At 41.8% G+C, this 26,839-nt stretch overlaps 1 protein-coding gene across 4 annotated transcripts; it reads left to right on the forward strand.

Annotated features, from left to right (window-relative positions):
* The first annotated feature begins 1,792 nt into the window (after positions 1-1,792).
* ENTPD5 (ectonucleoside triphosphate diphosphohydrolase 5 (inactive)) lies at positions 1,793-26,685 on the forward strand. Of its 4 annotated transcripts, none has more exons than XM_050335100.1 (15): positions 1,793-1,936; positions 4,206-4,318; positions 7,212-7,489; positions 8,760-8,839; positions 11,167-11,310; positions 11,686-11,761; positions 13,301-13,336; positions 14,214-14,302; positions 16,906-16,985; positions 18,474-18,535; positions 19,903-20,004; positions 20,841-20,981; positions 21,258-21,314; positions 22,793-22,908; positions 23,093-26,685. In XM_050335100.1, exons 3-15 carry the CDS (start codon positions 7,273-7,275, stop codon positions 23,177-23,179), a joined length of 1,287 nt encoding a protein of 428 aa, XP_050191057.1. In that variant the 5' UTR covers positions 1,793-1,936; positions 4,206-4,318; positions 7,212-7,272; the 3' UTR covers positions 23,180-26,685. The 4 variants fall into 4 exon arrangements, with proteins under 4 accessions (XP_050191057.1, XP_050191060.1, XP_050191059.1 ...); XM_050335102.1 differs by lacking the exon at positions 1,793-1,936 and adding an exon at positions 2,165-2,342; XM_050335103.1 differs by lacking the exon at positions 4,206-4,318 and having other exon boundaries at positions 1,807-1,936.
* The last annotated feature ends 154 nt before the right edge of the window (positions 26,686-26,839 follow it).

A 26,839-nucleotide genomic window follows, 5' to 3' on the forward strand; every position in this document is an offset into this window, starting at 1 on the left:
GGTAAATCATGTTAAGACACTGGCATTCATCCATGCACCTGGGAAAGGAATACTAATTAACAGCTTCTAATATTGTCTACAGTCATTCACTTTCAAAACACCTTAATTTTCTTCCTATGACTTTTCTCTTGCCCTATTAAAACCCATTATATCTGTCCTTTAGAAATTCTAAAATCCATATTCTCCTGTAACAAAAACAGTCTATTATGAAGGTTACCTGCTCCCTGAAGGACTGCAGGACTATCCCAATACTTTCTCCAGATATCTTCTAAATACTTGTATGATATTTTCATTTGTGTGCAAACATCTTTTCTAATTATCTGCATTTTCAACAACACTTTTTAAACAGATAGTTTTAAATAATTGTACTAGAAATACGAATCTTGTATGTTCCTTTTTTAATTAATGAACTGCCTTTTTAGAACAAGGTGCAGATGCTGACTGATCGTGATGTACCCCCTTCATTTCACTGCTGTTACTGGTTTCCATCCATCTGCTTCTTCTCCTTTTTACTTCAATATTCACCATAAAAATAAGATAAAAAATGTATCTTCTATACTATACAACAGTATAAGCTAAATACAAAGTATCTCATAATAAATTTTATTAACTCTTAAAATACAATTTTATAGTCAACCCTTTGAATCCTATTAAAAATTGTTTCTTGCTTAGAAAGCACTGCAGTCAGGATTTTCAAAGCTATTTAATACTCTTAAGTCCAAAAATTATGTTAAAATAGTGTAACCACTTTTGAGATATTGGCCCTGTTATTTCCATTTCTGAGGGCTTTTCTTCCTGTCTGTGCCAAAAAAAAGGGCTCCAATTCTCTTCCACTTCCATTTCAGGAAGTGACAGCCTCTCCAAAGGAGATGTCTCACATCTTCCCATATAAATGCCTTCAGGGTTCCTGCTTCTGAACTTTGTCTGGTAATTTGATGTCTGAGTATTACATTTTGGCTTATGTGCTTGACTGCCTCGTATCTGACCAGGTGGCATGCAAGAACCCCGCCCTACTTATTCCTCTAGGGTAAGTTGACATTGGTTGCCTTGGAGTGTTATAATTAGCAATACAGTTGTAACTGAGTTGCTATCTGAAAATCAGGCATATGAAGCTTCATCCTGGTCCATTCTCTCTAAGTGATTCTATACTGAATGCATTTTTAGCTGCATAGATTTTGCCTTTTAACGATCTCCTCATTCATGTTACAGAGAATCTATGAAGAACCTTTCCACTCAGTCCCCTCATTTAATATATTCTGGGCTAGATTCTTCACTCAGTTCATCTAATTTATAGTAGTTGCTAGAAAAGCTGACCACTTCCAGCTTTTCCACTTTACACGGCAGATGTCCGATCTGGGCTTCTTTTTCATTGTGTTCTGAGTAGAATTTGGCTCCGTTTTCTCTAAAACTTCCTCCAAGTAGCCACACCCAGCGGATCCCCCCTCAGCTTTCTCTTTTTTCGAGCTGAACAAGCGCTTCTGCCTCTTCGAGTACATCACGTGCTACAGACCCTGCCCGCACTTCGTTCTCCCGTGTACCGAGGGGCGATAAACCGGGACGCTGTGTTCCAGGGGCAGGGAAGGCACGACGACAGCGGCTCGTCCCGGCAGCCCGTCCCGCCGCCGGGGGGCGCTGCTGCCTCACGGCCCCGGCGGGACGGGCGCTGCCCGCGGGGAGCTCGCGCCGTCCCGCCCGCATCCGCCGCGGGCGGAAGTACCGGGAGTGGCCACCGGGAGTGGCCGCCGGGAGCCGCGCCGCCCATGGCCGCGCGCCGGGGAGCTGGGTCCGGAGCCCGGCGGGGAGCGGGCCCCGTTCCCGCGGGGAGCGGCGCGCTCCTGGCACGCGCAACTCCCGCGACGGGCGGCGCGTGACGCGGGCGCGCCGTGACGCGTCGCGCGGGGCCGGCGGGACGATGATGCGGCGCCGCGAGCGGCCGGTGAGCGCGCGCAGCCGGCGGGGGCGGGGGGAGGGGCGCGGCGGCGTCCGCGCGCTGCCATGGACACCGCGCACCGGGGCCAGCCGTGGCGGGACCGGGAGCGGTGCCGGGCTGGGGCAGCCCCGCCGAGCTGTGCCCGCCCCGGGAGGGCGCTCCGCTGCGTGCGGGGCCGGGCAGGCGGCGGGAGACGCGAGAGCAGAGCCGGCGGCATCTCCGTTACTCCGGGGGACGGGCGGGAGGACGCCCCGTCCCGGGCGGGTGACAGCGCGGGGCGGCCGGTGAGGAGGAAAGAAGCGTTTCTGCGGGTGTCCTGCCGAGCGTCACCGGTGCCGCTCCGGGAAGAGCCGCCGGGTCCCGGGGCACCGGGAGAGCCGCGGAGGCTTTTTCCCGGGGAGAGGAAAGGAAGGTAGGGGAGGTTTCTAGGCGCGCTCGGGGCGAGGGTTTAGGTCGCAGCGGTGGGAGATGGAGCAGGGCAGGACGCCCTGGCGCTGGGATGCACAACAGGGACGGAGCCAGCGGCCCCAGCGGTGGCGGAGCCCAGCGGGGCCCTGCCGTGCCCGTCCCAGGGCATTCCTGGGAGCGCTTCCCGGCGCGCAGCTGGCAGCGCCCTGCTGGAGTTACCGCCGGGGCGCCCTCGGACTGGCAGGGAAGCGAAAGCCCTCAGCCCCCAAAACCTCCTTGCACCAGGGTCTGTCTGCCAGGAATGCCAGTTGTTCAGTCAAAGGTGCCGTTACAGCCCCAGCAGCTCTGCGGGTCCGCGGTTCCGAAGGGAAGATAACGCAGCGATCACCTGGAAAAGCTGCCTTAGTCTAATTAACTAGGAAAATTGAAAACCCACTTGGCCAGAAATGAGAATAAATAAATAACGTGTAGTTGGAGCCTTCATACGGGGAGGGGCGGGGGGCGGCCGAAAAGATGAAAACTACTGATAACGCATGTCTGTGAGTTTTGGGGTTTTTTTTTTTCCCTAGAGTTTGAAGCTCTAGATCCAGAATTGTACCCAAAGCATATGTGTGCAAAGAATACTGTGCCATTGTCTTTATGGAAATACTGGGAAATTCTGCCAATTAATTCAGTTATTCTTTCTATTGTGACTTCTAAGCAGTGTACTTTTAGGAAGTTTAAATTTTTGTCAAGGCAATGCAAGAAACTTTTTTTTCACTAGATAAAAGTAAGTCTAGGAAAATGTAATAACTATTTGTTTCTGGAAAAAACCTAAGGTAAAAAAGTATTTGTTTATTCCTGAGTTTTAAGTGTAAAAGCTCTCATCTGGGAAATAGATCTTGTTACCATAGGAGTTGCCCATCTGGAAAATAGATTTTGCTACTATTTTAGCGCAGACAGCTTTCCATTCTGAGTGATTTCTGGTGTGCTTCAGCAAGGAAGAACAATAGGGGTTTAATTATATAATTTGTCTACATCATTTCCTAAAATATTTGCCTATCTATTTACATAGCATTAATATATCTAATTATTTTTTAATATTTTTGTTTACATCCAAATATTTGCCAATAATATGTTAAGAAACAGAGGGAAGTTCTTGTGTATCTCAGATACACTGCTTTTCCCTCCCCTCAGATCAGATTCCTTTTCACAGGGAAATGCTTCTGTTGCTGTGGTTTGTGTTTTGCATGTTATTTTGTCAGAAATATCCAAGAATCTGGATGAGACTTTCTTGGTTTGAAAATTACCAGTGTTTCTGTGTATAGTGAACTCTAAGTAAGGTTGTGTTTTACTCTCTTAAGGTTAGTTATTATTATGGCATTGTTTTTACTTTTTCTATTTAAGGAGAGTTTGGTCGGGATTTTTGTTTGGGGTGGTTTGTTGGTTTGTGGGTTTTTTTGTTCATATTCATGCTTTCAGTCTTGGCAGTCTCTCTGCAGTATCCCAGCCTTTTTGGATCGTACAGTTTGCATAGCTCCAAAATTTTAATGCTGGATGTATATCATATACATTTCATTTAGTATCTAAATTCTGCCACATACAGATGATATTTACATGTGTTTCTCTGTGTTTGGAAATGAGTGTTCTATCTGGTGTTGCTGGGTGCAGGCCAGGGCTGTTGAGGTCAACTGTAGCGTTTGTGTAAATGTTTTACTAACTTGTGGAACTTGGTTAACTTTCAACTTCTTGAAATTCATCCTGTGTAATTAATTCGCTCCTTGTATTGAGCGATGATAAAATCAAATTTGAATAAAGCAACTCGACTGATATTTTATGTGCCTCCACGACTTTATAATTTGTCTGATACTTAGTCTATTCCTACTAGCTGGAAGCGAAGGTGAAGAAGTGCAGGCGCAGTGTCTCTTCTTGTGGTGCCCCAAAGTGGTTTTCATTAGGAATCTGTGGAGTGGAATAGCCATTGCTTCTCTCCTGCTTCAGGTGTGTGCCTAACGTGTTCATGATCAATGCTGATTATTACTGCTCATTTTGAAAGACAGTAACTGAGCCTACTGATGAGGATCTGTGTGTTTTTCCTTGCTGTACTACTTAATTGCATTAATGCACTTGTGCTCACATTACCATTACCCTGTTTTCTCCTTTCTCTTTGTTGTTCATTTTCTCCATTTTGTTTTATTCTCACAGCAGCTAGGACTTCAAGTTGTTTGAGAGGAACTGGTTTGAAAATATTTTTTGCTCTCAGTAATTAATCTCTTGCCTATGTTTACCCTAAACTTTTTCTTCTGTTCTTTCTTGTGACTGTCTATTTCCAAAATCCTTTTCCATTGCCACTTCTGTTTTGCTAGATCTGTCTCTTGTTGCTGATTTCTTACTCGACTCATCTATTTTCATGCTTCTTTTGGACATTGTTTTGCTAGTGCATTTAATTAAATGGACTTCACCACTCATTGAAGAGGCTCAGAGGACTTCTTTCATTTTTAATGAGGGAGAAGAAAAATAAAATCCCAAGGTGGTTTGTTGCGGGCTTGTTGGTTTGGGTTTTTTTTGTCCTTGGAAATATAAAGGTGGAAAGGAAAAAAGTCAGGGGAAAAGTGGAAAACTGAAAGTGTGAAATGGTGGTGCATATCTGAGAAGGGACAGAAAAGGGAAACTTAGTGAGGGAGTGTTTCATGGGAGGCTAAGGTTCTTATAGATCTGCCAAGAAAAGTATGAGTTAATGATGGCAGTTGCTCAGATATTTTCGGATCATCAGAGATTCTGAGGCTTATGTAAGTGTCACATGTGCCACTTGTAATAGGACTCTGGAGTTTGTTCTTAGGGCAGGTGCTTGGGTTGTGTTTGTGATAGTTCAGTAAGCAAAATTCTTGCATTGCATGAGAATAACAACACCTCTTCCAACCTGCCAGAACGTGGCACTCACTAATGAAGCTTATGTTCTGTGAAAGCAGCACAGCTACTTAGATTTTCAGTAGCCCTCCTTGCTGTGGTAAAGCAAATGTGGATAATGCCAGCTGCACCTTAGTACAAATCCATGGCTATGAAACTGCCAAACTTCTTAGCACTTCTCATGAACTCTGTTCAGGATAGTACTTTAAATTTGTCACAAAACTAAGTTTTTACTGCTTTCCACATAAAATGTGAGTGCTGTAGAAACTGCTACAGTTGGAGTTGATCTGTCAAAGAGACTGGTCAGGGCTGTTTTGTGTTTGTGGGGTTGTGGTCAATTCTTCCTCTTCTGAGAGTGTGCTTCTAAGGCAGAGAGGATCAAGAGCTTGTGCTTCAGTCCACATCTCTCTGCATTTACTTGGAACAGAGGATAAAAATAAGGGTCACAGCTGACAGATGAGGTTACCTATCTGCAGGGGCCTGTGCATTTTGTTGGCCGTAGTGATCGCTGATCACTGGAGTGAGTTAGAGAGACACCCAAGAAGTGACCCAATGTGACTTTTTTGGCTGAGAATGGGTAAAAGTTAATCTCACTTTGCTGTAACTGGGGACAAAGGTGAAGGATGCAAATAATAAAAGTCTTCAAGTGCTGAATCAGAGGTAAAAGGTAGTGGAGTATAAGCAAGCTCTTTGGGTGTGGGAGAAAGGTGTGTGGAAACAGAGGCTATGGCAGGCTCATATAGAAAGGAAAGGAGACAGGTCAGGGTTTAGGAATGAATAACTAGGATAGAGGCAGCAAATAAAGATTTCAAGAGAATGAACATGGTGGGGCTGAGCAGATTGTTTAAACACAAATATAAGAGCAAGAGGTGGGCAAGGGTCTTGGGCAGAGCAGATGAACAGAACAGCCATGTAAAGTAGAATATTCTATGCTGTGGGTGGATGGATATGTTACCAAGTGTGTGGAAAGTGATGAGGAGCTGTTTGCACCTTCTGTATTCTAAGTGCTCTGTGTAGGTTGGTGCAGGCAATACTGCATATGGTGGGACATCTGGCCACATGCTCTTTTCTGCTATTAAAATAACAAAGATACCTATATATTTTCTTCCTTTTTACTTGGGCACCCTGTCATTTCTGTGCCCATGTCTTTCTTTTATTAGCATTTCTTAGGAAAAATACGTGCAAAGAGGTATATGTTAAGGGGAGATGTAATTGTATCTTGATATCCAATACTGTGTCACACAGCTTTGGGGTTTGGGTTATTGAAACTGCTGTGAGAAGCTGTGTAAGCAACCTGTGTGTTTGGGGCAACTGCTCTAGGTGTGAGAGTGTAGGGGGGGTTGCTGTTTTTGTTTTTGGGTTTTGTTTGTTTGGTTTTGGGTTTAGTTCTGAAAATAAAAATCAGAACAAAGAAAGAAAAATATAAAACCCCTGAGAGGCACAGCCCAGGTGCACTTTACAGTTCAGTCCCTCTTGTGAAGCACAGGCTTTTCTTGGAGACAGAGATGCTGCCTTCATTCTCTCTGTGTGCTAATCTCTCCCAGCAGCTGTTTTTAGCCCAAGATGAAATTCTCTTTGTTTGTGACTGAATAACACTTGTGTTCTGCCACAGCATCTCAGATGTGTAAATGTTAGGGTAAAGTGGTTCTACCCACAATTCCTTTTTAGTGATGCTTCTTTTCAGATAAAATCTGGGCTTTGTGGAGGTTCTGGGAACTCTAAATGTTGAGAACCTGAAAGAAAAATAAGATAATTGTCTAAATTAAGTCAAAACTAGAAATACTGGAAAGAAACTTCATTACTTAGATGTAGTTGTAGCACTAAGTAAAGTGCAGTAAAGTGCATCTTTTTGGATGAAGTGTTGAAAAGCAGCTAAAAGGCAGAATATATGTGTACAGACTGATTTATTTTTTTTTTTTTTTACTGACTTTTAAAGGAGAGAGCTCTTGGTAATTTCCATTCCTGCTGTGTTTTTTTTTCTCTACAGGACCTACTGCAACTCTGTGATTGCTGATACATGCTTGACTGCTTGAAGGAGTCCTGGCAAGATGGCATCTTCCAGACTTCCCATCCTTTTAGCATTGGCATTTTCCTCTTTGTCCTTTGTTCTTTCACATTCAAACAGGGCAATGTGGTTTCAGGATTTCTTTCCACCTAACGTCTGCCCTATAAATGCCGAGGCAAACACTTTTTATGGCATCATGTTTGATGCAGGAAGCACTGGAACACGTATTCATATTTACACCTTTGTGCAGAAGAGCCCAGGTAAGACCCCCCCACATTGGTCTGTGCACTTGGAGTATGTTGACTTAGGTTCAATGTGCACTTTTCAAAACAGTTTTGAGGGTTTTTTCCCAACACAACATTTTTGGACAACTGAAGATTTCTACAGTTTGTCCTTCAAATGGTCCTTCTGCAGATATTTATTGTCCTTTTGTGGTGGTGTTTTGTTGTGTAAACATCTTTTTTGTAGGTCTTTCGAAACTCAGAGGTTTAATTCTGGATATACTGGAGAGTTCTGAATTTTTAACCATTTTCATCTATGCAGCTGTTTAAAGGAATATTTCATCAAGATGAAAATATGCTTATGCTGTTTTTGTCAAATTGCATGTTACCTTAAATTATATCAAGATATATTTAATTCTGCATATGTTTATGTCACATTTTGTAGCAAATAAAAATCAGTAAATTAAAGAGTTGTAAGTTCTGAAGGTCTGAGGCATTTCCAGGAGAACTCCTGTGTTCAGGTGCACCACAGTCCAGTATATCTGCTGCTGACATGGTGCAGAGGTGCCCAAGCTGGCTGCACATGCAACAGGATTCAGACAGGTGAATTAGCTGGGGTGCAGTGAGCCAGCACAGTTGCAGTGGTTGAGGGCTGGTTGCTGGGACTCAGCTAATAAGCCCTTCGGGGCCATGCGTAGTACCTCTGTGTCTTCACATGATTTCATCCCTAGTTTAGAAGGACTGGTGCAACATCCAGCTCTGATGGACTCAGCCTGGTTTGTAATATGCAGTACTCAGGGATAGCTCCTGTACCCAAGCTGCTCTGGGAGCAGTGGTCGCACTTGTTTAGCTTCGTAGTCAAGTGCTTGAGCCCAGTCAGATCTGTTCTGTTTGTGAGTTGGATGAATCACCTAAGGATAATTGGGAGTTGATTGTGTTTATCTTAATGTGCATTAGTATTTCACAATTACCTTAGGGACAGAAAAGGAAAGAAATTTTATTAAGAGTAGGCAACAGTTATGCTACACTGCTATAAGTCATTGTAGTTCATAAATGCTAAAGGAACACACTTCTAATTATAACAATATGTTATTAATCAATTGTTTGTGAACTTGAAGGATTCAAGGGCAACATTCTGCTAAATATGCTCCTGAAGTGAAGGAACAGGGCTTATTTTAGGAGAAGCATAATATTGTTTGCAAGGAGAAATCAAGGTTAGTCTCCTTACAGGAGTTATGGGCAACCTTTTTGAAATTAAAGAAAAAGATTTGAGTTGTTGACTGTATCATGTAATGTTTCATTTGTGCAGAAAACCTTCCAGAGTTGGAAGGGGAAATCTTCGAGTCTGTGAAGCCAGGTCTGTCTGCATATGCTGATCAACCTGAAAAGGTAAGGCTGTCCTTTATTCCCTGGGAGTTGATCTTGCTTCTGCTGGTAACACTTAGATTCTACCAAGCAGTTTAAGTATTACTGATTGTAATTGCAAAGAGTCAAGAAGAAATGTAAAAGTTCAACTGCTGACTCTCCAAACCTGTTCCTCTACTTTTGTGAGTTAATTTCTACACAGTAAAATAGGAGCTGATGTTTACATATTTCATCAATGGAACAGTGGCTTAATTAATTACTTAAATGTTATATATAACTAGACTATATGCCTTTTAGAATTTCAAAGACAAAGTGATTTTTGGCTCTAGCAGCATCCATATTCAATGTTTATTTCCCCTACAGCAACCTCAAATATGAGTCAATACATACTCTCTCATTTATGGATAATTTTGTCTGTTTCTTTTTGGTTGAAAATTTCATTTTGGTTGCAGTTCAAAATAGGGGTATTTTCTTGGAGAGGAGCCCCTGGTGGTCTAGTGGTAAAGGCGCGGCGCTATCACCGCGGAGACCCGGGTTCGATTCCCGGTCAGGGCCACTCCCGGGCAGGTGGGGCTCGTTAGCCTTAAAGGCAACCCACCTACGTCCTAAGGACCTCGCTGCCACCGTCCAAGCTCGCTTGGCCCCGGCAGATGAACCTTAGGATTAAAGGGTGGGCTCAGTTCCGCGCACACTGTGTCTCACCTAAAAAATCCAATGCGCAGGCTGGAAGGTGTAAAGACCTTCCCCGGATCTTCGCTTGCGAAGACTGGCCATTATTATTTTCTTGGATTTGATTAGTTTAAAAGTAAGGGGTTAAGAGTGCAGGGGTTTTCTTTTTAGTCATTTTATGCTGACAAGCAAAGATGGTTCATTTCTCTGACTCCTAAAAATGTTTAATTTTATTTTTGTGTGTGAAGTCTGATCTGCAAAAGTTAGTTTTTGTGAGTAAGTTACGATGAAGAATAAAGATGCACTTAAATGTTAAGTCAGACCTTAGCGACAGAGTTCCATCAGTCTGTTCGTTTTGATTCTTTGCTCTTCTCTTTGGAACTGTGGTTTGTAAGTCAGTGCTCAGGGATATGTAGGACTCACTTCAGTCATGCTCAATTCAAATATTTGATTACCGTTTCAGCTGAATAATGACTTATGTACAGGCAGAGTAACTCTCTCCTCCTGCCTCAGGACCTTTGCTCTTTTGTTTATATACAGAGTTTTTCGAAGCATAGCTGGACAGATACATCTTCTACAATCAGGTCTATTAATTAACATATAAATGTATAATATTAATAAGAAATTGAAGTTAAGTGCATCCTTTTTTTTTTTCAAATGTGTGTGGTTGTGAATTCATGTGCAGTACACTCATTTCATGCCACTCTATTGGATCAGGAGTCAGAAATGAGCAACAGAGAAGGAGAGCTAAATTAAACCTGTTGTGGTGGTGCACAGGGACAGTTCTGAAGTAAGCTACCATTTTCCAGACCCCCTGTGCTGACAGAAAGCTCTTTCACGAGCTAATGGAGGTGCCATAGAAATGACAGATGAGGTACACTACCTTGTGTGCTTTGGCAGCCTTGGAGCTGGGGGCTACCACAGTGGGGGTTTCAGGTTTCTCATTTTGGTCAGTTGCATTCCATGCTACGGGAATTTGAGTGTGAAGCTTTATGGAAGAGTGAATGGCTTTTGGACGTTTTTAGAACTTTGATGAGATCACCTATGATTTCACTGAATCTTGTTTGCTGGGTAGTTGAGGAACTTACCTAAAAATACATTTCTAAATGTTTCACGGGAGAATGTTTATTGCTTTTGCCAAACTGTAATTGTTAGAGCAATGTAAACAGTTGAGTGCCAGCAATGATGCCTGTACCTTGTGTGGTAACCATTCTACAGCTGGCATTTTAATTGCGATATTTGCTATACACACTGGGAATTCTTATATTGCATTTAGTGAAATCTACAGATATTTCCACTGGCTTTGGTAGCCTCAGTCAGTAATCGCACAATTTAATTTCATCATACTGGAAGATATTTAGGTTTGTCTGGTAATCGGTTCCCTCATCTCTCTCCATCCTTTCTAAAATGTACCTTCCACAGATAATATTTCTCTTCCCTAAAATACATTTCTGAATACACCTTTCCTTCCAAGGCAGACATTCTATTTAAGGTTCTAATGAGATGTCTATTTATGTTTTTATACTTGTCTTCTGTTTATGTTTTTATACTTGTCTTGGGTGTCGGTGAGTTATCTTCTGATATTGAAAACTGTTTTCACTAGTGCTGAGGGGAAACTGGGAGTCCTATTCTCTGATGGCCTGCAGGAGGAAACCGTAAGAAAAACATCTTTTTCCTTATAGGGTGCTGAAACTGTCAAAAAATTGCTGGACATGGCCATAGATGCTGTGCCACCTCATCTCTGGAAGAAGACCCCAGTAGTGTTAAAAGCTACAGCTGGACTTCGCTTGTTGTCAGAGGAAAAAGCTCAGGCTCTGCTTTCAGAGGTACTAAGGTCTTTTGGATGCACTACTTGGTCTCCCTGATTCATAATTTCATCCTTTTTTCAGTCAGTTCTCCATTCTGTTTAGCATAATAGAGTTTCATCTGTGGGAAGAGACTGTAATCCCATGACAGCACAAAACTGACAAAATATCTTGTATGGTCCTGAAATCCTCTATCTTGATGTGGACAGAAGACATGGGGAGACACCTATGATACTGTTTTTGTTCTTTACTGGCCCTTGAAAAAGGAAGAATATTGCCTTCTCCACACACTTGTCTTATTTTCTACTACTGTGTAAAAAAAACCTTTTTCTGTCACCTTCAGAGCAGAAAAAGACTTTTAAGACCAAGGAATCTAATCATAATTTCTTGCCTCAGGTGAAAGAAGTCTTTGAGGAATCACCATTTCTTGTTCCAGAGGACAGTGTTGGCATCATGGACGGCTCTCATGAAGGTATGTTTTTGAAGAGGTAAAAAGTGAAAGCAAAGAGAAATGGGAGAAAGAGAGATATCTTATCTTATAAATGTGAGAGGGAAAGAGAAACGGTCACTAAATTAAGGGGGGAAAAATAAAAGGTTTCTAGCCCTGTTTGAAATAATGCAATCCTGCTTTTTGTACGAGGTGATTACTTGGTTACAAATGCAGATACACAAAATAATTCCAGAGGATTCAGAACAAAACCTCATCTCAACAGTAAGTATACAGGCTAATGCAGGCAAACAAGCTGAAGCCTGCTCTTGGGAACTGATGGCAAAAAGATGGTACTCACCCATGAAAGGCTACATGACAATGTATATAGCAAGCTAGGATGCTTATGGAAAGTGCCTTGTAAATTCTGCAATATCAGCATTAAAAATAACCTATTACGACTAGCTCATTAATTTTCAAGTTAAAATTGGAAGGATTGTGATATTTGAGGAGAATGAAGGATAATTGACAAGTGTCATAATAATAATAAAATAATAAGTTAAAAAATATTCTGTTGGGAAAAGTGCAGCTGGTAAAGTAGCAAGGAAGCAATGTAAAATACAAGAAAAAGTGAAATACATTGTAAGTTTGGAGTGAGCGATGATTTTGCCATGCAGAACAGACCACTGTAATATTTTGACTACGTATCCAGACACTGGAGAATAGGCAGGTAAATAATCTTCTGTATGGATGTCTGATGAGAAGAGCCATCTGTCGTGTTACATTCGGTTCAGAACACTTCTTTATGGCAGATAAATTGCCAGTTGGAAGATGCTGAAGGAAAGCAAGAAGAATTATCACAGTGCTTAAACAACTGAAAGCTTAAAGATGGGCCAAGAGGAAAGGAGAAATAACATAAAGTCTGCAAGTATTTTATAAGTACAGTGCAATGCGTAGTTTGTCACTAGGATTAATGGGTGAATTGTACAGCAGGGAGAAGTGCTGTGTTGCCAGGGTGCAGGACCAATGAGGTATAATAGAGTACAGGGTAGCCTGCCAAGTTTATTTAAAATTCCTGCCTCTTCTACTGTCACATGTTTGCGTGTGTTTGGGTGAGAATCATGCCAGTGTCAAGCAAGCCACTGGAGTTAAAGAAGCTGTTCCTGTTTTACTGGCTGCTGCTCTGTCTGTAGTGTAATTATAGAAACCGCAAGATAAAAACGCAGAGTGGTGTGAATGCAGTTTTCATATTAGGAATTGAAATGCTGGGCGGAGGGAAACTTGTGTATTGTGGCAGCTCATTATTTCTTTGTATGTTGTTTGGATAATAGATACGATTTGTGTGTTCTGCAGTTGCATGTATATTACAGAGTCCTACCTATTCCAGTTTATGAGACTTTTGTGAATCAATAATGTGTTACATCATTTAATTATGAGTTGGAATTATCTCTGAAGTCTGGGGCGGTTAGGTTAAGTTAGTAATGATTTCCAGGTAAATAAATAACATCTGGAGGGCTGGTTTTGGGCAGGAGGTTGTGGGAATATTCAGAGGTGACTTTTTTTCTTTTTTTTCACTCTTTGCAGGAATTTTAGCCTGGATCACTGTGAACTTTTTGACAGGTAGTTAATTCTGTATAACTACTCTCTAAATATGAACTTGAGTCACTTCTGCAGAGGTGATCACCTAAAGTTCCTCCGCCTTGGTTGCCATGTCCTGCTTTTCCTCCCCACTGTGGCACCAGTGCTAAAGCATTAGATTGTCTTGGGCAGACTGTGTTCCAGAGTCTGTAGTAAGAAGGAAGCATCTTAATCCAGAAGGTGCCAAGATCTTCTCAGGTCTGGGAGCCACTGGCAAGCTACTTTCTCTAATGTATGCTGGGGAGTGGTACTGCTAATGTGTTAGAAGGTGGGAGGGAAACGAGGTCTTGCAATCCTCGTCATCCCAGCGTGAACTATGCAACTACAGTGGTGTGGCTGGGGATCGTGCTTTAGCACTACTGGCTTTGAGAGCTTCTGAGAATGCAATCTATTGGAAAGAAAATCAGTATTCTGGTAGATATATGAGCAAACAAAAATGCTGCTCTGAGTGAAAAGAAATTATAATAGCTGGTTCTGTTCTTACTACCCTTCCTCTCCTACCGCTTTTGAACAGCTGTATATATATCCTGGGTACAGAATTTATGTGCTCTCCCTGACAGTCTTCTGCAGGGGATACTTTGTCTCTTACTTTCAGCTTTTGCTTGACACCTAGAAATTTATCTGCTTTTGTATCTTTGGAAGTGAGATTCGAATCAAGGAAGAAAGTCTATGAAATCTTTTTGTAATACCTTCCGTTTGCCCATCTTTTCTCTGTGAGATTTTTTCTTTGAGGGCCAGCTCAGCCCTCCTGTGTTGCTGCATTACTGTGATCACTTGGTGGCTGCCTGAACATAGACACAGTATCCACGTTTTAGCATTTGTGCTCTTGGGGCTGTTCTGAGCATGGTGTTGTTTGCAGGGCAGCTGTCTGGCCAGAACCGACAAACTGTTGGGACTTTGGACTTGGGAGGAGCCTCAACCCAAATCACATTCCTTCCACGTTTTGAGGTGAGAAGTGGTTAAAACTATGCTGGTTGGGATTGCAAGGCCAGTGGAGAGACCTGAGCACTGCTGCACTCTCTGATACCACTTTGTGAGCACTGGCACAAGCAGAACATCTGTGGGTTATACAACATCTGCATTTCTGTTCCTTTTGAGATCAGCAGTTGGCTGATAGGCACTTGCAAACAAAGGAGCCTGGGTAACATGTAAATGAAAAGAAAAAAAGCAAATTAGTAAACTCAAAAAGAAACAGCTTTTGTTTTCTGGACCCAGGCTGGGAAAGCCTCTTAATGTAGATATTGCTATGTATTCCACAAATGTGGAACACTTACAGGGAGTATTGTTGAATATTACTAGAAATGTGGGGTCTGGTCTATCTTTCTGTTTCCATTCCAGTCTGATAACAGATCGTCACTAAATTTTTCAGGGGGTTAATGTCATATAGAGCAAACATCTTTAATAATAGCTCAGTCAGTTCTCTGTTTTCTTGCCAATTTCTTCTTGCGTCTTTTGAGAATTTCCTGCTCTGTCCCTCAGTCCATCTCTGCTGGATTTCTCAGTAGTTCTATAGCTCTTTAGAAACACTTTGAACTGGGACCCTAGACTGCAGTTTGCGTGAGAGAATTTTATGAAATTGGAAGGGCCCTCCCTATAGCATTTTGTACCTTCATACTGTGATGTTGTTTGTGTCACTCTTTCTGAAGGAGTCCTTTGTTTTCTATAAAAACTTGAGATTCTCAAAGGGTGTTTGGTGACCACAAAACACATGGCTTTTACATCAGGATATTTTAATTCTGCAATAGTGTACTATGTTGAAACATGACATGCAACCTTATCCTGCTCAGCAAAGCCTCGAGTACTCTGGGCTTGTCCTCTGTTTTGTGTTGATAACACCTGCTAAAGTGGGCACTGGACCAACAGGAAAGGGTGTTGCATGTCAGGGTTCTGGAGAATAAATAGAACTGTGAAATAGGCTGAACTGCAGCTCAGGATTAAAATGTCTCCTTAGAGCCTTGCAGGAAAAGACATGGAGTGTTTGCTGCTGACCAGGACCAATGTTGTGAATTTGTAGGGCAGTGTGGAGTCAGGGTTCATGTTGACTGCTTGTATGCTGTGTCTGCTTCCTGCCTGTGTTGTCAAGTTCATATAAAAAAGCAGATACATAGCTCAGTATGTTTTTGGGAGTTTTTCCCATCAGACAGAATTAGTGATGTCCCTTTGATTTACAGATAAGTTTTTTTCCTTCCTGCAATCCGAGGCAGTCACATGTTTGCTTTTTTATTAGTTTTGAACAAAATACTGTAAGAAATTCATTAATGAAATATAAATTACATGCAAATAGAGAACATATAACAACAACTGCATGGAGCTGATTTTAAGCTAATGTTATGCTTTTCATGGTTGGTATTGCCAAAGCAACTGAAAGCCAATCGTAATAATTATGAAATTTTCTTTCTGGTGTCTGCCTCATTTTTGTGAAAGTAAGGCATGAAAAGATGATTGTTTTCTTCAAACTATTTTTTTCCTGGATCTCTGCTTTTTAAATGTTTTTGTGATGTAAGGTTTAGAAACAGAACTCAAAATATGGCAGAGTCTGGGTGTGTGGGGCCAAGGATGTGACTGTCATTTCAGTGATGATCAACCTTAGGCCCAAAACAAATTTTGATTTCTGTTTGTTCCGGAGAAGTTCAAGCTGAGTACTGCCAAATTCCTCTCATCTTCGAGCAGGCTTCTGTCTAGGACTCTACAATTACAGCAGACATAACCCAGCTCTGGATCTCCTTACTTGAATGGCAACTACAGACTGTGCAGCTTCAGTTCTCACTGAGGTTCTGCTGCTTGGCCCAGAGTAACAGAGTCTCATATCAGTGTGCAGGACCAAGAAGGAATGGGAGAATGGGCCCATGAGGAGAGGAAAGACAGAATCTGAGACTGAGGTCTGAGGGACTGAAAACAAAGAAACGGTAATTGAGTGTGAGAGACAGTCTAGAAAGAAGAAAGGGTAGAGTACCACTGGTAAGGAGGTGCACATGGAAGGAAGACTGTGAAAGGAGGAAAACTGGAGGTGGTGAGACAAGAGGTTAATTTAGATAAAAGTATTTAAACCAAGAGGTAAAGCAGCCCTAAGACTGGGAGTGGTCACAGTGTTTCCTTAAGTATCAGCAAGACATTTGACATGGTGAAAATGGGGTCTATACTTTGCATTTTTAATTCTCCTCAGTTCCTCAATTTAGGTGCCTAGTCTGACTAGCAAAAGTTCATAGCGCTTGTAGTGTAGCTGATTTCGATGGGGACTCTGTACATGCAGACTAGAGTGTGAGTACTCTGGAAAAATTCAGGTATCCTGAATTAGAAAGTGTTTTCATCCTGACCTGTTGTGCTTCCCTGTTATAGGTTGAAGTAACACAAAGATGCATATAAATAAACTCAGTGTTAAAAGCTACAGATAATACAGCAGTGGACACCATTGCAAAACTGTTCTTTTTTTTCAAAGCAGATCAGATGAGTGTGCAGTAAACCCTATGGGTATATCTATGAAATTACATCAAAGTTGGTTATTTGTTATATAATATAAACTAAAAGATTTTTTTCTTTTACTTAACTTTTAGGAAACTTTGAAGGAAACCCCTGGGGATTTTCTTACCTCATTTGAAATGTTTAATAGCACCTACAAGCTCTATACCCACAGGTGAGGAACAAAAAGGCTGCTGCCTCTGCTGGGGAAATCAGTCTTTCTGCAGCCCCTGAGCTAACTACAAATGGCCATATCATCTTGGTACCAGTAGCTGAGACTGTGATCTTTTTTACTAGTTATCTGCTTGAAACATTAGTTGAAGTCAAATGTGACGTTAGTTGGCTGGAAACGTTCCAGGATCATGGTTAATGTCACTGCAAGGGAATATTAGGCAGGCTGTCAAATGAAGAGGAAGCATTATGAGTCAGTATATTTAAGGAGAAGAATTCTTATTACTAGATTCAAGACAAATATTCTGGAATAAGCAGGAAGGTAGATACCATGCCAGGAGTCAGAAACAAAGATAATCAGAGATTTGGAAAGACCCTCCTGAGACTTTTTCCTTCTTAGTTCAAAATGGCACATCAGCAACTAGACAAAAAGTAAAACCTAGGCTGATGTAAATCAAAGACACTCATAGGCTACAGACCACTGAGCTAAACAGATTCTTGAACCAAATGGAGTGGATACTTGGCCTGGAATAATATAACTGTGCCTCCTATGTTAAGCTGACAAGTTTCCAGGATTTCTGCAGTGAAATCCAGGGAATTTGCCTGCATGACTTACAGTCCAAGGAGAATTTCACCATGTATAACAGGGTTGGTCTCAGCCCGTTACTAGTGGAACAAACATTGTCATCTCAGTCAATTACAGAATGTGCTTACTTGACAGCAAAGCTGGTCTGATAGTCCTCCTCTCCTGCTCCATACATTTGTTTGGTGTATCCATCAATACAGTCCATTAGATCACTTAAACTAGTTGGGATTGAAAATCATCTCCTAAAAATGGTGGAAGATGGAGATTAGTTTAATTCTGATTATTCTGAAAACACTTATATTGACATGATGAAAGGGATAAGTAGCCAAACACAGAGGTGGGAATGAAAGGTCAACAGGATTTTAGTGTAGCTGTGTTGCTGGAATGTGTAACAGCATTCTCATAAACGTTGTTCACACCCTAGCTTACAAGGATGATGAGTGTAGCGGGTATCTGTGGAGTCAAACAGGTGAATTTCAAACAAAGCCACAGCTCCCATTTAGTGGGAGGTTCTGCAGGTCTGCCCTAAGAGCACAAAGTCTTATGTGTGTTACATGAGAATGGCCATTCTTTTCCCCATGCACTTGGCACATACCCTTCTTTCTACCTGATTTTTAAGATGGTGCATTTTTGCTTCTCATGATTGCCTTGTATAAATGTCACATCAGCTCTAACCACTTTCTGCACTTTTAGATTTACCCATTTTACAACTCTTTATAGTTCTTGGGTTTGTGTCACTCTTGGGATTGTTCTGGCAAAGGGAACTCTCAGTTTTAGAGAGGGGAGCCTTGTGGGAAGCAGAGGGAGGAAATTTGGTTTGGGTGTTCCAGGACTTAGGAAGAGGGTATAGGTAAAGCATACCAGATGTGCAGGAATTAATAGAGTGTCTACCTTTGTTGTTCACAGCTATTTGGGGTTTGGACTAAAAGCTGCGAGACTGGCAATACTTGGAGCTTTGAATATGGAAGGTATGTTCATATGATAAAACATCCAAGATTTTTGAAGAGATGGTTAGATTTAGTCTTGTGTCAGCAGCCCATTTCCTGTGTGTCTTCACTTCTGTATCTTGTGCATTTCTATATTTTTGATGGTATAGATCTGTCTGAAAACAGGCTATCACTTGTTAAGGAGTTGTCTTGGAGACAGCTTCTTTTCCCTGTTTTAAAGTTCAGCCAGCAGTGAGACTGAGTGTAAATTCCAGAAATGCACACATGGGAGCATAGAAACACCATATAGTCATGGCCAACCACAAACACACAGCTTTACAAGCATCCACAGAAGCATAAACAGCAGTAATAGATCCTTTTCCTAAGGATAGATATCTACCTGGCCTGCAGTGTTCCCCCAGACCTATTGTGTGCACAGACTAGTCCAGCTTGAAGTCTGCAAGCCCATCACACTCCCGCTCACTATCCTGAATACGTACTCACATTCCTGAGTCTTTCCAGTCTCTGACCCAGAGCTTGGGCCTTTTGTCCAATCTCTGGCCAGGACCTGGGATTTTCCACCTTCTGAATTCTTACTTGCCAACTAGATGGACTTGGGTTAATTACTTGAATGTACTCAAAAAAATAGTTGGGAATGGGGTAGAAGAAGATAGGACAGACAGCAGTATTTAGTCACAAGGCTCAGACAGAAAAGCACACTCACCAGCCTGCTTACTTGTGATTGTCTTCTTTTATAGTCCCCTCTGGTTTACCATAGTTGCACTTCCTTGAGCCTTTCATTTCCACCCTTTCTCTACCCTTGAGCCTTTCCCTAAGCATCCCACAGTAAATTTTGCAGTCCCACAGTCCCTCCTAACCATTCTGTAAGAAGTTTGCTTTTTCTGAGACATGTACAGGCTGCAATAAACATGGTTTTTTCTTACCACTTGCAGTATTTTTGGTTGAACCCTTCAAAGGTACATTCAGTGGATCCTGGAATGGCCACTGATTGCTGTCTTTGGTGTTTTTGTCTTCATTGCTCAGTTGCTTTGTTTGTCTCGGTTGTCTGCTGTTTGTTAGGGTTTGTGCATCCGTGTGTTTAATCTATTACCTCTCATTTCTTGTATTTTGTTGTGAATAGCCATTATCCAGATATCCTTATACCATTTATCTCATTAAAAATGGCAAGCCTGGCTGCTCTGTAGCTTGCAGGACAAAATGGGCACAACTTTTTCAGACTTGAGACTTGTCCTTAATTCATAAGAGTTAGTGCCACATCCATCAATTCAGATTTTTGTACTTTTGAAAGACCATAATGAAGATCTTTCAGCCTTTCCTGGTTTTACATATTGATCAATAACTGTGTTAAATTCTGTACTTTCTGACTCTCATCTCTGTTTTCATTTCAGTTGTGGATGGACAAATGTTCCGCAGTTCTTGTTTGCCAAAGCAACTGGAGGCAGAGTGGCACTTTGGGGGAGTGAAATACCGGTATGGTGGCAACAAGGAAGGTAAACTAAGGAGACTTGTTTCTTGTACAAAAGTCTTATCTCCACAGTCTGAGTTTTTCCTTGTCAAATGTTCCATCAGTTACCTTGGGATATGAAGGATACGTGTCAAGCCATAGAGGTGGGCTTTTGAGAAAGCCAAATTAAAATCTGAAACTTTAAGAGTAGCTGCTCTGTACTCTCTGTCCTCTGTGATCTCTTACACAAATGCTACCTCTATAGGAAATGTTGAAAATTACTTGTGCAAATAAGACAGGTTTTTCTGAAGCTTTGAGCAAAGTGCAAAAACTCTTGCTGTGTTAGGGTACAAACATTTTGGCCTACCAGTTAATCTCACTTGTAGAAACTATTTCTTAAGAGTCTCTAATAATTAAGTCCCTAATGCTTCATACAGAGGGTGAGGCTGCTCCCATCAGTGACTTGAACAGAGTGGGGAACATGAGAACCAAGTTGTAGATTTGGCATGTGTGGAGAGGGTTGATAAAATTATGGTGCGATGGAGAGGGAAAGCAAGGTTTTATCTAAGAGGTGGTAGCAAATGTAAATGAGATTCTGCTGACCACAGAACATATCAATGGGAGTTTGGCCTGATGTGGAAGTAGTTTGAGCAGTGCACCGTTCAGACACAGCCATGATCTGCTCTAACCAGTTTCACTTGATGATGGTGTTTTAGGGTCTTGCCTGCATGCAGATGCCATACTGGATTACAGAAGGGCTATCTAAGCTCTTCATACCTCCTCTGATGCTTTAATCTCTACTTCTTTTTCATCCTATTGCCGCTGATTCTTCCATCTCCTGCATATGCTCTTGGCTCACCCCATCTGTGGTTTGTCTCACAGGAGAAACAGGATTCAAGCCTTGCTATTCAGAAGTACTCAAGTTTGTCAAGGGGAAACTTCACCAACCAGATGAGATTCGTGGAAGTTCCTTCTATGCTTTCTCCTATTACTATGATCGAGCAGCTGACACCAACCTAATCGGTAAATTTGGAATAATTTGGAGTGATATTGAAGAAGAGGAAACACAGCAAATGCCTTCAGGGAGTGATGTGTATCTGTCAGTGCAGTTTGATATTCAGAGCTCAGCAGATGAAGCATATGCTCTGAGCTCCAGTTATACTTGCAGCTGTGTTTTCTGTTCCTAACAAATCTCATTCCTAGCACAGCATTGCTGAGTTGCACTCTAGGGTCAACTTAGATATACAGCTCAAATGCTCTTGGGTCTATGACGATGTTTTCTCACTTCTTCTTTTTCAGATTATGAACAGGGAGGTGTTTTGGAAGTGAAAGATTTTGAACAAAAAGCCAAAGAAGGTAATTGTCATGAGAGTTGGGAAACTGATGTGGACAAGAATTAACAAAAATATGATTCTATAGGCAGTAGATAATATGAGTTTGATTTAAAAGGAAAAGAAAGGAAGTTTATTTAACCTTTGACTTACACCTGTGTCATGTTACTTTTATTAGTCAATACCTCTACCTGATGCAGAAAAGAATACAAGGAGGGGGAAAGTGTTGGTGGCTTTACAGCTCTTTTCAGGAGAGGAGGGTGGTAATTCATAGATATCAGTACAAAAGAAAGTGAATTTGCTGTATCAAGAGCTCCTGCTGTCAATCTGCAACTCTGAGTTTAAGAGAGTGCAGACTTCCAGAAATCTGTCACCTTAATTGTTTTTAATCTTTAACAAAATGGAGGGAGAGAGTAGAGCTTAAGTCTGACTGCCTCTTCTGCATTCCTTTCCCTCTCTGTGACTTTTTTCCTGAATCCTTGTTCTATTTTGTACCTCCTGTGAATAAAGAGCTCCCACCTTGCCATGCTACTGATGGCTAAAAGCAAGTTACCTCTGTACTATGATCATTTTCATGAGGATTACTAGACCGTATTTTTCAACAGAAGATGCTGGATTACATAGTTCAGGACTTACTTTTTTTTACAAAGGACCTAAATTCTAACGATTTTTCAGTTAAACTTAATCTCCCTGGAAACTTGGATGATTTTGAGTAGGGGTATTAAGCTTTAAAGTTTGAGTGTGGGTTGGTTGTTATTTTTTCCCTGGATAGTGAAAGAGCATGTTTCCAAAGATGTGGCTAAGATGTTACTAAAACCATCAAACCTCTTATTTAGCTTTAAAGCACCAGCAGAACAATTCTGTGATCCTAAATTAATCCTTTTCTATGTCATTTCAATAGTAGGAGGATGCTGCTTATCTTTTCTTAAAAGGAAGTTAATTCTGCTCTTGCTGCTTGTAGAATAAGGCAGTAACAGTAGGTCAGTCACTGTCACCCTTGCTGTGGAATCCTGACTTAGCTGCAGTGGGGGAGTGGTTGGCTGGGCAATAGCTGCTTCTATGTGCTTGGACATCTGTGGTTGGAAGAAATAAAAGAGGTTGCCATTCTAGAAGCTGGGGTCTGTTATTGGAGCCATCTGTGAAGACTAGATGAGATGAGGAAAACAAGTGATGCTGTGTTCTTGAAAAAATAAGTGATTTATCAGTGCCCTGCTAGTTATCAGTTTAGACTTCAAAGGATCTGTGGATTATGTTGCTGTAGTAAAAGATGATGACTTATGATGAAGTTCAGATAAACTGGACATACTATGTGGTTTATTCTCCAACAGTATTGAACAGCTGTGTAGCATGCACCACCACATGTCATAGGTGCCCACTAATAGAAGAGGGTGGCTTGTTTTAGTAGGCTTTGGCTTGAGGTCAGTTCAAATGTACAATGTGGATAAAAGCTCTTATTTTGCTGAGATCACCCTTTTTTTTTTTTTTTTTGTCTACCTTCTCTAGTCTGTGATAACATGGAGAGGTACAAGTCAGCCAGTCCTTTCCTCTGCATGGATCTCACTTACATCACTGCTTTGTTAAAGGAAGGTTTTGGATTTAGGGACAACACACTCTTACAGGTGAGAAAAATGGTTAAATCCTAAGCCAGCTTCCCAATTTCTGTATCAATCAACATGCGTGAGTTTGTTTTTCTGGCTAATTATCTACCGAATGTTTCCAGGGTTGTAACATGTAATTGCTGTCACTTTGCAACATAGGAATCTAGAGAACTGCCAGGAACAACTTCTTTTTCTTTCTCTATAGTTAACAAAGAAAGTGAACAACATAGAGACAAGCTGGACTTTGGGTGCTACCTTTTACCTGCTGCAGTCTCTGGGGATGACCTGTTGACCTGTGATAGTCCTGTGGACTTCAGCATTTATGAAAGGCTGAGAACGCAAGTTGAAATCTCCAGGTATGTTGTTCAGCTGGAACTGGTCACAGAGCAGAACATGGACCAAAGATATAAGACAGATCTTCACCTTGGATTGGCATTGTGCCTAATGAGAGTTGACACATTATGATTTATAATTGTGATTGCCATAAATGATCCAGAATCTGCCTTCTGAAAGTCAAAAGGCCTAAATGCCAACAAAGAATATGCAAGGGGCTCACAACCAGCGTTCACCAGCACGTCTGTTAGAAGCAGAGTACTGGATGTGGTGGCAGACTACGGACATGTAACTTCCCTTATCCCCTTCTATTTTAAAAATATATAACTGAAGTTTGCTTTTGAGATGTTAAGTACAGAAATTAAAAATACCATCAACAGTCATTCAAAGAGAAGTGAACAACTCTGGATGCTGCCAACCTCAGTGTTCCAAGTAGCTGGCTGCCCGCTTAGCTAATACATGGCAAGAAGACTCCAGTCTTTCAAAAAGGGCCTGCTATCAGCACACTTTGGGCATGGTTTTGGGAAAGGTGTTAGCTAAAACATAGTAACCTATCAAGCATTTGTTTAAGCAGAACGTGTGCCTGACTGTTCGTGCTCCTTTTTTGCTGCCCTTTACAAGTCTGTGCAGCTATACCATACATCTGACTACCAGACTTGGTAAATTGATTCATTTAGCATGTAGTCATAACACATACTTGTGCTGGCACAACGAGGCAGCAGTGCCAGCTATTCAAACTCCACTGCCAGAAGGAGTGCTTGTCACATTACACCCACGAGGAAATTGCAGCCAGATGAAATGGCTGATCTGACAGCTCGCTTTGCTGTGAGAGGCAGTTCTGTTTCTCTGCTCTCTGCTCTCAGCAAGGCACTCCCACAGCCTTCTTTCCTCTGCTGTTGGTGCTCTTCAGGTTCTTTGGTGAACTAATTCATGACGCCAAACTTGAGGTGCCTCAGCTCACCCAAGAGTCAAGTCCAGCGCTAGCACAAGGGAAGTGGGCCTTGCACAGCGTGGGGACACCTGCTGGGCCAGCGAGCTGTCAACACCACAGCCCATTTTGTCAGCTAAGGTGTGGTTTCCCATCTGAAGCTTTGGGTGTCTGGCTCTGTCCTTAGGCACCTCCTCTGAATACAGAGCTGCAGTGAAACACATTCTTTATACAGTTGTTAAATTATGAAAATAGAGAGCAAAATTAGCGTCAGAAACAGGGAGAACAAGAACAGAAGTGACTTTGCTTTCTTATATCTTATTTTCCCCTTATCCATTTCAAATTGTTTTAAACTTCATTTCTCTTTAATTCAGTATAGTGTACTTGAACCCATAAAATGGGGTATGCTGTGGATTTTTAATTTATACAGCAGGTCCTTCAGAACAGTGCATCCAATGAAGGGGTTACAGCTGTTTGAGAAGCCCAAGACTTCTGTCAGGATAGCATGAAGCTATTTGAGTAATAATTTAAAGTGAACCTTGCCATCTCTTTCACACCAAACACATAAATGCAATGACAGACCAATATTTTAAATCATCTTGTCAGAAAGGCTAGAAAGGGGGGCTGTAGGAATCTAGTTTTTCATGTTTAATTGGCTGTAAGGATGATCAAGATTGCTCTAATACCTCAAGGCTTTACCTTGCATTGCCCTAAGTAAAAACCGCTGTTGAGACTTTTTTTTCACCCTGTGAAATCATTGACAGCTTGCTCATCAAAAATTAGTATCTTCTTCTCCCTATGGGAATTTACAGATGAATTTACCCAGCATAACAAAGAGGTACTACTCACACGACTAAGAGAACCTTTTATCCACTGATCTCTTATGATGAGCACTCTCCTTTTGGGCATTTGCTGTTACCTGTTTGCAATAAAATACCTTTCCCGCTTCTGTCAAACCAAAGACTGCCCTCGCACCACCTTCTCTGCAAACTGGATTAATTCCCAGCAAGGGGAGGAAGTAGTGCACTCATGTCTTCAATGGTCTTGCCAAGCTGTTTGGAGACAGAAATTTGCCTTACTGTGAAGATTAGCCTTTTTCCTCTAGTTAGCAGTGCAAGTTTGCCTGTGGCTGATTAAGCTACCCCTTCTCATAACTCAGGTTTTATGGCATGAGGGTGCAAGGCATGCTTTTGATTGAACAAATTCAGTCAGCAGCAAGAAGCCAAGGCTTGGGGATGGAGCCACTCATCCCATCACTGACACCTTGCTATAAATTCAGGCTGTTTTTTTGAAATAGGAAATGCTCATCCTACATGTGTACTCCTTACCAGAATCTGTTTGAGATCTGTTGTGAAATTCCTCAGTGCCACAACAACCTTCTGTTCCCTCCTCAGTAGGAGCTGCTGTTTGAACATGAAGAAAGTAGTTGTGGCCTCTTCTCAGTCATAAACATTTCTTATTCTTCCTTGTGTTTGGCAGAACTTAGTGTATGTTCTCATCTGCACAACAAGGTGACTGCACATGCATTCATTTTTTCTTTTTTCAGTGAACATTTTTGTATTCTTGGAGAATACAAAGTAGGATGCAGTGGTGACTGGCCAGGTTGTGTTATCCTGAGAACTAGCTAATTTAATGATCCAAGTCACTTTTCACTCTGAGCCAGTGCTATGACAAACTCTTACTGTATCTAAGGGCTAAGAGCTGAAACAGCGAGGCTGTCGTTCAAACAGGATGGGAAGGTGGGTTGTATGTAAGGAAGAAGCAGCACTGCATCTGCCACCTGAACAGACACTAGCACACAGACACAAGGAGCACTTGAGGGTTTGGCTTTGTCCGAAGGGAGGATGAACTAGAAGAGGACCATGCAGAGCAAGTTTCTTTTCTGCATTCTTTGCCTCGGACTCTGGTACTACAAATGCTAGGGGGGAGCACCTGCTGCCCAGTATCAAAGTTGAATTAAATCTGAATCCTCAGGGCCTTTCTTTTGTCAGTGGCAGAATTCATTAACTGAAGCAAAACTGCTGCTCTCTACCAGGGGCCTTATCCTTCAGTCATGAGAGAAACAAAAACTCTGTTCAAAGGTTTATTTTTGCAAGAAATTGCAGAATTGAGCCCCTGCTGTTTACATCTGAACTACCCAGGTGGATGGGGGGATTTACAGAAGCCAGGCAAGTCCTCACACTTAACCCTAGTGCAGTGAGATTAGCTGACTAAACAGCCTTTTAAGAGAAGAGTTCTACTTGCAGCCCTGATTTTTATCTCCTCCTTTCTAATGTCTTTGAATCAGCCACTAAACAGGAACTGCCTACTAGGAGTGACTGCAGAAGCACAAATAATGGCTTTCAGTTCAAAACTTGTTTCATTCTTTCTGATGTTAATTCCTGATACTGGTCAACCATACGTGTAAATCTTGGTCATGGGCAGTGCTTACTTAATTTTGTGAGTGGCAAATGTCTAATGCAAGAGGCTTGTGTTTGGAATCTCAGACAGAATATCCCAAATTGTCTATTTTAGTAATTAAAGCATTTTTAACAATATGGAAGGTTTGTGGTGCAGTTTTCTTTCCTAGATGTTGTTGTCTTGCATCTTTTCCATGGAGCACTTAGGAGTAGTCCATTCCACAAGAACCACCCATTATTAAATAAAGCAAGAGAAAGGCAGAGAAAAGGGCAAAAGAAGGAGAGAGATTTA

Source organism: Myiozetetes cayanensis, unplaced genomic scaffold (genome assembly GCF_022539395.1).
Source record: "Myiozetetes cayanensis isolate MyiCay16 unplaced genomic scaffold, myiCay2020 scf6-25, whole genome shotgun sequence".
Taxonomy (NCBI): Eukaryota; Metazoa; Chordata; class Aves; order Passeriformes; family Tyrannidae; genus Myiozetetes; species Myiozetetes cayanensis.